The 10,039-nt window shown below is 44.1% G+C and overlaps 1 protein-coding gene across 2 annotated transcripts; it reads right to left on the reverse strand.

Moving 5' to 3' along the window:
- Positions 1 to 155: 155 nt before the first annotated feature.
- gale (UDP-galactose-4-epimerase) lies at positions 156 to 4,360 on the reverse strand. 2 transcript variants are annotated; one of them, XM_056426515.1, is made up of 11 exons: positions 4,272 to 4,360; positions 3,339 to 3,467; positions 3,036 to 3,148; positions 2,523 to 2,636; positions 2,045 to 2,221; positions 1,860 to 1,973; positions 1,699 to 1,765; positions 1,512 to 1,597; positions 1,300 to 1,377; positions 619 to 733; positions 156 to 526 (listed from the first exon to the last, which is right to left on the reverse strand). In XM_056426515.1, exons 2-11 carry the CDS (start codon positions 3,457 to 3,459, stop codon positions 456 to 458), a joined length of 1,056 nt encoding a protein of 351 aa, XP_056282490.1. In that variant the 5' UTR covers positions 3,460 to 3,467; positions 4,272 to 4,360; the 3' UTR covers positions 156 to 455. The 2 variants fall into 2 exon arrangements, with proteins under 2 accessions (XP_056282490.1, XP_056282489.1); XM_056426514.1 differs by having other exon boundaries at positions 3,036 to 3,151.
- Between the last annotated feature and the right edge of the window lie 5,679 nt (positions 4,361 to 10,039).

Raw genomic sequence — 10,039 nt, forward strand, 5'->3', positions numbered from 1 at the left:
TTGGAATATTATTGTTGGCTTTGTTGTAGGTTTATGTGACTGAATATTATTTCTTTCATCTCATAATTGGATCAGTCCTTTCACAGTTAATTTCCCGTAATTACTATCATTTGAAACAGCCCAATTTCATAATGGAGTGGAAATGAAGGCTTCGGTTTCCTCAGGAAGAAAATTTATTTATTCTTTCTCCTACATATGACTCATAGATTAATACATTAATAGCAAAAGTATCCATTATTAATTTATAATGACAACACAGAGAAATCAGAGGGACAGGTTTCTTCTCGTATAAACAGTAAATAATAATAATAATATATATAATAATAATATAATTAAACAAAAACTAAATTAAACATGATGAAACTAAGAAGTCAGTCTACTATTGGTGTTTATATGATGTGCAAAAATGAGACGCTGATGGTTGGCTTTGTCTCGGTGATTTGGACAAAGATTCATCAATGACAAACGGCAGGAGCTGCAGAAAATCCACTGGGATTCATGGACTGCCAGCGCCACAGGTCCTCACCTGCATGAGAAACGAAACATAAGGATCAGGACACGACGGAGGAATTGGTCAACAAAAAGATCCTTCATAAAATGCAGAGTGGCTCTCCTTACACATTCTTTCCAGGTCAAAATGGGCCTTCCAGCCCAGCTCCTTCTCAGCTAGACGGGGGTCGGCGTAGCAGGATGCTATGTCTCCTTCTCGACGCGGGCAGATTTTGTATGCGATCTATTGAAGAGGACGTAGTCATTGTAAGTTAAACTAACAAACAAAAAGGTGTGTGTGTTGGCCTAAAAAATGGGAATTTAACCCTTGTGTTGCCTTAGGGTCATTTTGACCCGAATCAATATTACACCCTCCCCCCGCCGTTGGGTCATTTTGACCCGATTCAATGTTTCACCCTCCTGTTACCTTTATATTTACTAACATATTTTACCCTTTGGGTTCAATTTGACGCCAGCAATTAAAACCTCCAGAAAATTATTAGAATTAATATTGTTTTCCAAGTTTAAGTGTGAGGCACTTTATGTTTGTTTGTTGACTACCGAAAGAACACCGACATTAAACATTGAATGGGGTCAAATTAATCCTAAGGCGGGGGAGGGTGTAATATTGATTCGGGTCAAAATGACCCTAAGGCAACACAAGGGTTAAATGAATCAGCTTTCAAAATCAATGTCAGCTTGACCATCTTTTAACTCCCAGGATAACATGACGAAGTGCGCTCACGACTCCGAGTCACTCAGAAGACGCAATACAACCGCTGACCCTGAACACAATCTCCTGTCACTCACCTCTCTCCCTGACGCCTTCTCCATGGCTTTCACCATCTGGAGCACCGAGTAGCCCGTACCCGTTCCCAGATTGTAAACCTACAGACACAATAACGCACACATGCCAGGAGCAGCGTGAATACCTCACTCGTGCATTCACTGCAAAGCACAATGAACCAGGAAATGTTTAGTTTTTTTAAAGCGTTTTGTTTTTGCTCTTCGCTCAACTTTACCTGACAGCTGCAGTTGTCCTTGAGCTTCTTCAGAGCTGCTATGTGTCCCTTTGCCAGATCTACGACGTGGATATAATCTCGCACACCTACCAAGAGAAAGAGAAATCCTTGAGCTCTGTCCTCCCCCAAAATAATATTTCAGAACCACAATGAAATCTGCACCGCAGTTTAAAGTCTTTTCTGGTACCTGTCCCATCAATCGTGCCATAATCATTCCCAAACAAACTGAGGCACTTTCTTCTCCCAATGGCAACCTACAGGGGTAAATAAATGTAGCAAGCAATGTGAAATCATCCATTGCATGCTCTGCTCTGATCTAGCTGTGTATTTGGCAGAGAGTTCATGTACCTGGGCGACATATGGCAGCAGGTTGTTGGGGATACCCTGAGGGTCCTCTCCGATCTGCCCAGAGGAATGAGCTCCAATTGGGTTGAAATAACGCAGCAGCACTGCGTTAAAGTCCTGCTGACACAGAGGTGAATAATGAGACACCGTGTGTATACGAGAGTGCCTTTCTGCCTTCTGATCGGTACCTTCTCGGCTTTACAGTGGTCTTTGATCATCTCCTCGATGAAGAACTTAGTCTGGCCGTACGGGTTGGTGCAGCCGCCCACGGGGTGCTGCTCGTCGATGGGAAGGTGCTGAGGGTTTCCGTACACCGTGGCGGAGCTGCTGAAGACCAAATTGTGCACCCTGTGAGCCTGCATCACCTGGGACGCATGCAACAAAACACGACACGCACATCCAGTCAGCGGTCTACACACAAACACACAAACACTCTAACACACATGCGCCTGAGGAGGAGGATTAAACGCCAGATCTGGCGGAAACACAAGCTCCACAAAAGTTCTGAAGGGTGCAGCTTTTGAATTAACTGACACGGTATCAAATGAACACACGCTGCCATGCACTCGGATAGCAGAGATGAAGTGCAGAGGAAGATCGGTTAAAAAATGAAGCGCAAAGTGCCGACCAAAGGAATAAGATCCGATGACAAGAGTTCAAACCCACCTCGAGCAGGTTCATGGAGGCAGTGAGGTTGACTCTGTAGTAGCGTAACGGCTGCGCCACCGACTCCCCAACCGCCTTCAGGCCAGCAAAGTGTATCACCGCACTGAAAGAATGCTGCAACACAGATGTATAGATATATTTAGCCGTGTGTGATGGCTTCTCCTAATGTGAAAGGATGTTTTTTAAAGTACGGTAGCACTATCACACCTAAATTCAATGCTACCTGATGTATGGTGGCCAGCATGGGAATTATTCGGTATATATATATAAATTATTATAAAAATTTTTTTAAAGCAGTCTATACAAGCTAGCTTGTCAGATTAATTGTTTTCACAATTTTTTTTTTTAAAGTCAGAAAATAGCAAAAAAAGCTGTTGCCAGGGACAAAGCTGAGATAATCAAAAGGCTTCCGTCAACGGTCCACTTATTTTGTGTTGATTGACGAAGCAATTCAAAAAAATAAGTGTTCCAGCTCTAATAAGATTAATAAATCCTCTGTAATAACTTTCTGACCTTTTTGAAGAGTTTTTCCAAGCCAGGTTGGTCCAAAAGATCAAGTTCATGAAACTCAATGCTGGTGTCCAGGAGCTTCTCTACCCTACGTATGCTCTCCGGCACATCCCCTTCTCCTCCATTCACAACAGGATGTAACACACACACACACACACACACACACACGCGCACACACACACACACACACACACACACACACACCAATATTAGATATGAGTATCACTGCACTAAACAAACTCACGTGGACCTGCCAGGTCCGTGATGACGTACAGAGTTATGATCTGCCTGCGTTTCACAGCTTACCTCTTTGAGCGTTGCTGAAGTTATCGACCACGACCGGCTCGTAACCGGCTTCAATGAGTTCCAACACGCAGTGGCTCCCAATGTAGCCTCCTCCACCTGTGACCAGCACCTTCTCTGCCATTCTCTCACCTGGCAAAATACAACACACACACACACTAGTACACAGTCAAGCGTCCCTTTAAAGTTTAAACCCTGTTGCCTCGTCTTAGAAGGAGCACAATGACTCAAGCCTGCTCTGGAAGACAAACAGGACATATCTTTTCGAGCATACCTGAAAGGTTTGTCAGACCCACTTGACAGACATGTGACCCACCCATATTGTCCCACGTCAGCCGGTTCGAGCCTGAACCTGTCTCACGTCATAAAACCATTGAACCTCCACGAAGATACCTGAGTGCATACTACTTTACATTGTTTGGAGCTATTTTTATCTTTTGAGAGGGCACACCTTCTATGTGACTCTAAACAAGCTGCACTTTGTATTTTTAGTACACATCCCATTCAAAGCTATTGCCATGAACAGCACAGGGCACTGTTAAAGGTGCTATAACACACACGTGCACATTTAATTACAAGACATTAAAGCTATATTCTTAACACTTCTAAATCCCATAATTACTTAATTATATTCACTGCTTAGGCACACTGAGCCACACTGTACAATAAAAAAACAAATAGATGAATAACAATCTGTCTGGAAGTTCAGCCTATCAATAAATATAAAAAACAACCTTTTATTTGTCAATATCAATACGTCATCGTGTGATATGTCAAACTGTTCCCCACTGCACCTTTGCCAATTACACTCGAGACTGAACTACTAAAACTGAAACTTAAAGTCTAGCTCAGTGAGCAAAGGTACAACTTCCCTGACAAGCTGTCGTAAATTAAACCACGATAACAGGAGTGAGCGAGAGTGTCGTAAAGACTTACTAGACGTCCCGATGAGAGGGTGAATTCAGGTTGCCGGTCAGGAGTGTGTGACAGGACGTAGGTTTACGTCAGTTCATCTAGCGCGGTAAATTAACACCTCTCTCCTTCAGACGTGTCTTCACTTCCTGTGTAACGTGGACCAGAGTTAAGTATTGTGATTACGTGCAATTTCCTAAATGTGTCCTTTCAAAATAAAATGCGCGCGTGCTTTACATTCGGGGTAGAGAGCAGTGGGTTCGCTTGAGCTTGAACTGTCCCCTCTCAGGTGACCGAAGAGTGACGTCATATATATCGGATAACCACTATAATAAATAATAATACAACATGTGTGTTGCGCTCGGCACCAGATGGCTTTTATTTTGAAGAGTCTAACGGATTCACCGGTGCGCCCAACCGTTACCTTCATGAGGTTTAAGGTCTCCGCCGTGGCGCGGGAGCTGTTTGACGTGCGTGACGTCACCGACACCGCTCTTAAAGACGCGCCTCCGACCATTCATGGTTTACACAGGGCGGTGATTGTGCTCAGCCAGCTCTGTGTGTACGATACATCCCGGACAGCAGGAGAAGTGCCACGTTACTAAATAAATAATGTGCAGGGCATTCGCCCACAGTGACGCAGAGCGCACGTGCAGCTTATTTTAACTAGCTGTAGATACTTTTATAAATATGTGCATTCACTCAGGCTCAGTCAGATCCTATCTTGTAGTTTGCACTTAAGCAAATAAAAAATAAGGGATTGCGGATAGGTGTATCGGAATAATCTCTTTTTATCGGAATACATGTTGCATTATTATTTCATAACAAACACATCAAATCAAATTACATGCCAATACAACATGTTTGATATTAATTCCATACTCTGAACACCTGAATCTCCAAACGCTTCCTGACCACATCTGGACTCGCACACCAGCACAAACATTTCATTCCTAATTCTGAGAACAAGAGCCCCTTGTTAAATGTTTCAGGAGCCATCTTTAAACGATTTACTTCCTTTCCCACACTCCATAATTTCCAGTTATAGACGGAGAGGCGCTCACAATGCAAACATCTCCATTATGAAATCATCACACTCTCCACTAGATGGAGAGGTAAGATAGAGCTGTGCTTTAAATTAACTTCAGATCCTTGTATGCTAAACAATGCATGTCAATAAATAAATATAATGGGATCATTATCTTCATAGACAGTTTTCATGTTCTATTACGTTAGTATGAAGTTCTGAATTAAAGTCCGGAGGCAATGGCACAGGAAGAAAGGCAGCGGAATTGGGAGGAAATAAAGACGAGACGAGTCGCATACTCGCTGCAAATGCTCTCTCATTGTTAGAAAGGACTTGGAGCTGATGAAGAAATCTCAAGGGGGTTGAGAAAGGGTCCACAATACTTCAGCAGGGGTACACAGTAATAGTTACCAAAACTAACCATTCAGAAGAGGACAGAGGAGGGGAGACTGAAGGAACATTTAAAACTCAGAAGAGGAACAAGATGTGAACTCGTTGAACCAGGACGGCCATCATCTTACACATCTGGTTCATTTTGCAACCATTCTAGTTTCATGTTGGTCAACTGTTGCAACACAACCCTCACATAGGAGCCCTCCACTCCGGTTACTTTACTCTGTTATTATGTTATATTATTATTAACATCGGGTCTCAGCCCTCTTCCAGTGTGTGCTTGTATCTGTGTGCTGTGGGTCAGTCACGTTCATGGTCAGAGGCCCTTTGCCCCAGTGTGCTTAACAGATGAGACACTTTTGATTCAAGGACATCACACTGATTCTGCACATTTAGTTCAGTTCACTCATCAACAAGAGTACTATCCGCCTGTTAACATACTTACTATGTGCATACTTACAGCATATAGTAGCTTATAGGCTATATGATATGATATTCCTTTATTTGTCCCGCAGTGGGGACATTTCAAAAATCACAGCAGCGGTGCAGAGCATCAATGAAAATAAACATAAAAAAACACAATTCTAAAAAACGAAATACTAAATACTAAATATACAGGGGGAGAATAAAGTAAAGTGCTGAGTAAAGTGCAGAGTTTGCCAGGATCTCCAGCGATCTACTGCAGTGTGTTGTGCAGCCTGACAGCAGCAGGAAGGAAGGACTTGTGGTTCCTCTCCCTCAGACACCGGGGAGGAATCAGCCGGTGGCTGAAGGAGCTGTGCAGAGCTGAGAGTGTCATGCATGGGGTGGGAGGCGTGGCTCATCAGGGACGAGAGCTTTGCCATCATCCTAACCGTCCCCCACCACCTCCACAGTATCCAGAGGACACCCAGCACGCTGCTGGCCTTCTTTAGCAGCTCGTTCAGCCTCTTCCTGTCAGCCGCTGCCATGCTGCTGCTCCAGAAGACCACTCCATAAAAGATGGCTGATGCCACCACAGAGTCAGAGAAGGTCACTCCAAAGGACCTCCGTCTCCTCAGCAGGAAGAGTCTGCTCTGTCCCTTCTTATAGAGTGCATGTGCGTGGTCAGCCCAGTCCAGTTTGTTGTTCAGGTGAACACCCAGGTACTTATAAGATTTTACAATCTCAATGTCCAGTCCCTGGATGCTCACTGGTACCGGAGGAGTGCGTTTACCACGGCGGAAGTCCACCACCAGCTCCTTGGTCTTACTGGAGTTGATGTGGAGGCGGTTCCGCTGGCACCATTCCAAAAAGTCCTGGTTCAGTTCTCTGTACTCCCTGTCATCGTCGGCAGAGATGAGGTCGTCAATTGCAGAGTCGTCAGATGACTTTTGCAGGTAAACATTGTTAGGCCAGGAACCCCCGCTGCAGCTGGGTACCTGGCCTAAAAGGGCTTCCTGGTGGGAGGAGCTACCAGAGGGCATAAAAGGAGGCACCAAGGGGAGTGTCGTCCTCTCTCTCTCTCTCGCTCCTGCACTCATGACCTCTCACTCAGCAGGGCCTGCTGCACCAGCCTCGGCATGTGCTTCTTGTAGTGTTTTGTTGCTACAATAAATACGTTTCGTTATAAAGATCAATGTGTGGCCTCCCTTTTTGTTACCGGCCGTGAGCCAGGTGGTAACAATTGTCAGAGTTGTGCTTGAAGTCCGAGGTGTAGATGGTGAAGAGGAATGGAGCCAGAACGGTTCCCTGTGGAGCCCCTGTACTCTGTGTTATCGGATATTATATAGGTTATACTTAGGTTATTATTCAATTCAATTCAATTCAGTTTATTTGTATAGCCCAATTTCACAAATTACAAATTTGTCTCGGAGTGCTTTACAATCTGTACACATAGACATCCCTGCCCCAAAACCTCACATCGGATCAGGAAAAACTCCCAAATAACCCTTCAGGGGGAAAAAGGGAAGAGACCTTCTGGAGAGCAACAGAGGAGGATCCCTCTCCAGGATGGACAGAACAATAGATGTCATGTGTACAGAAGGACAGATTTAGAGTTAAAATACATTCAATGAATGTGACAGAGTGTATGAATAGTTCATAGTAGGCATATTCCACGATGGAGACCTCCACGATCCATCAGGCAGATGGAGGTAGAGAGGAGGAGTGGGCGGAGTCTCAACAGGGCAGTGGCGTAGTTGGTAGCAGGAATTCCACGACCCAGACCTCGATGATCCATCAGGCAGATAGGATCTATGCCGTCTCATAGGGTCCGACGACCCTATGAGACGTGAAGTCGGGGAGAAAGCAGAGTTGGTAATGTGTGATGGAGAGATGAAAATTCATCCATAAGGAGAGAGAAAAGAGGAGATAGGTGCTCAGTGCATCCCAAAACGTCCCCCGGCAGCTATAAGCCTATAGCAGCATATCAAGGGGCTGGACCAGGTGGACCTGATTCAGCCCTATAAGCTCTATCAAAGAGGAAAGTCTTAAGTCTACTCTTAATGAGGTGACTGTGTCTGCCTCCTGGACTGAAATAGGAAGCTGGTTCCATAAAAGAGGAGCTTGATAACTAAAGGCTCTGGCTCCCATTTCTACTTTTTAAGACTCTAGGGGACTACAAGTAGCCCCGCATTTAGTGAGCGCAGCTCTCTAGTGGGGCAATATGGTACTACAGGCTCCTTAAGATATGATGCATCACCAAGCAAGGCTTTGTACGTCAAGGCTTATCTGTGTATAGGTTATTATATAGGTTAAACGTAGGTTATACTCTGTGTTATAGGTTATTATATAGGTTATATTCTGTCTTATAGGTTATTATATAGGTTATGCGTTGATATGCACACCATCTAACCTAAATACATCTAATAAATGAAAGTATTCCTATATTTTGTGTTACACCCATTACATATAAAGATCTTCATTTTTGTAATTGATTTAATTGGATGTATTAAACCATGTATAAATGTGTCACCTCTAAGAAGGGCTTGAATCGTTTTTTTAACTATTGTTGCCAAGCAACACTAATAAGAAAGTGGGATCAGGGCTTAGTCTGCTGCTCGAATTTTAATATGTCTTTCGTGAGCCACACTAAACCGCTAGAGTACATCTATTAAACTTCCACCCAGCTCGTGGATATGTTTTTATATTTCCGAAAGCTGAGATGAGGATCACACAGTAACTCACAATCTAATCACACTGAAGGGCGTTTGATACATGATACAGTATCTATCACGTGTTAATGCATACATTACCTTTAAATAGATTTAATCCCGTATCTTTTTCAGACTCGAGCTGGTGCCCAGCGCCACAATGTCTCTACCTGGCTACCTGACAGGGAGGCCCTGTCTCTGATGCATGGGTTTACTCCGGCATCTCCCACAATGCCTTGGGAGAAATGTCTGCATCAGCACAGTGAGTGTATGAGCGTCATCCTTTATATTGTTCACTCCGTAGTCAATGGTGAATACAATTAGTTTTTTCCCACAGCACCTTTTTAGAACATACACAATCATTTCTTCATTAATTTGCTTATTTTACAAGATGCTTTAAATTCTTCCTCAAAATGTTTGCTCCCGGCTATCCGGTGGTGAAGGGGATGAAAGGCCGTGCTGAGGAGGAGCACACAGTGTGGTCATCTGGAGGAAGGCGGTGGTGATGGACAGCTGGCAGCTGGAGATTACCTGGGATTCATTTAAATCGGTTTCATTCAACCAGACTACAGGATCTACCTAAAGGATCATCAAACCAGGCACACTGTGAGTTATGATGAAACATCTCGCTGCTCTGTTTCACCTTCTTACTGTACCATGGTGCAGAAAATAAAGCATTCTTCTTAATTACTGTGTAGAGTTTGCTGTATTTGTATCATTCTAGTCAATCCGAAAAGCACCAACCACTCGAACGTCGGCGCACTCGTGAGACTGTTGACTCATCGTCAACATAATTGATACAAATTGTAAACAAGTCAGCCCCAGCGGAGCCTCGTTCACTTCCTCCTGCTTTCACCCGTCGCCCAGAAAACATTGCGTACAGTTTATAATCCTTCAATAAGAGAAAAGAAAGAGATTTGATGGAGTAAGGGAAGGTGCCACCATCCACAGGGTCTCCATCTGATTCTCTTCATCTCTCTCCACCTGAGTGCCAGTTAATCCTCCCCTCATCCCCCGACTCCCAGCTGGATACAAAGGTTCCTTCTGAATGGCAGGCTGCATTAACGCCGAGGAACCTTCCCCTGCTGTCTGTTAGTCAAAGCTGATTGGAGATTACAGGCCTGTGGCGAAAACACAGCCCTCCATCTCAAATCACTTTCCACCCCTTTCTCTCCTTTATCTCTTCATTTTTTTATCTTCTTCATCCCAACTCTGCACCTTTTCAATGTCATCAACTTTTCCACGACATTTTTTGGCCC

This window comes from Pseudoliparis swirei, chromosome 11, assembly GCF_029220125.1.
Source record: "Pseudoliparis swirei isolate HS2019 ecotype Mariana Trench chromosome 11, NWPU_hadal_v1, whole genome shotgun sequence".
Classification (NCBI taxonomy): Eukaryota; Metazoa; Chordata; class Actinopteri; order Perciformes; family Liparidae; genus Pseudoliparis; species Pseudoliparis swirei.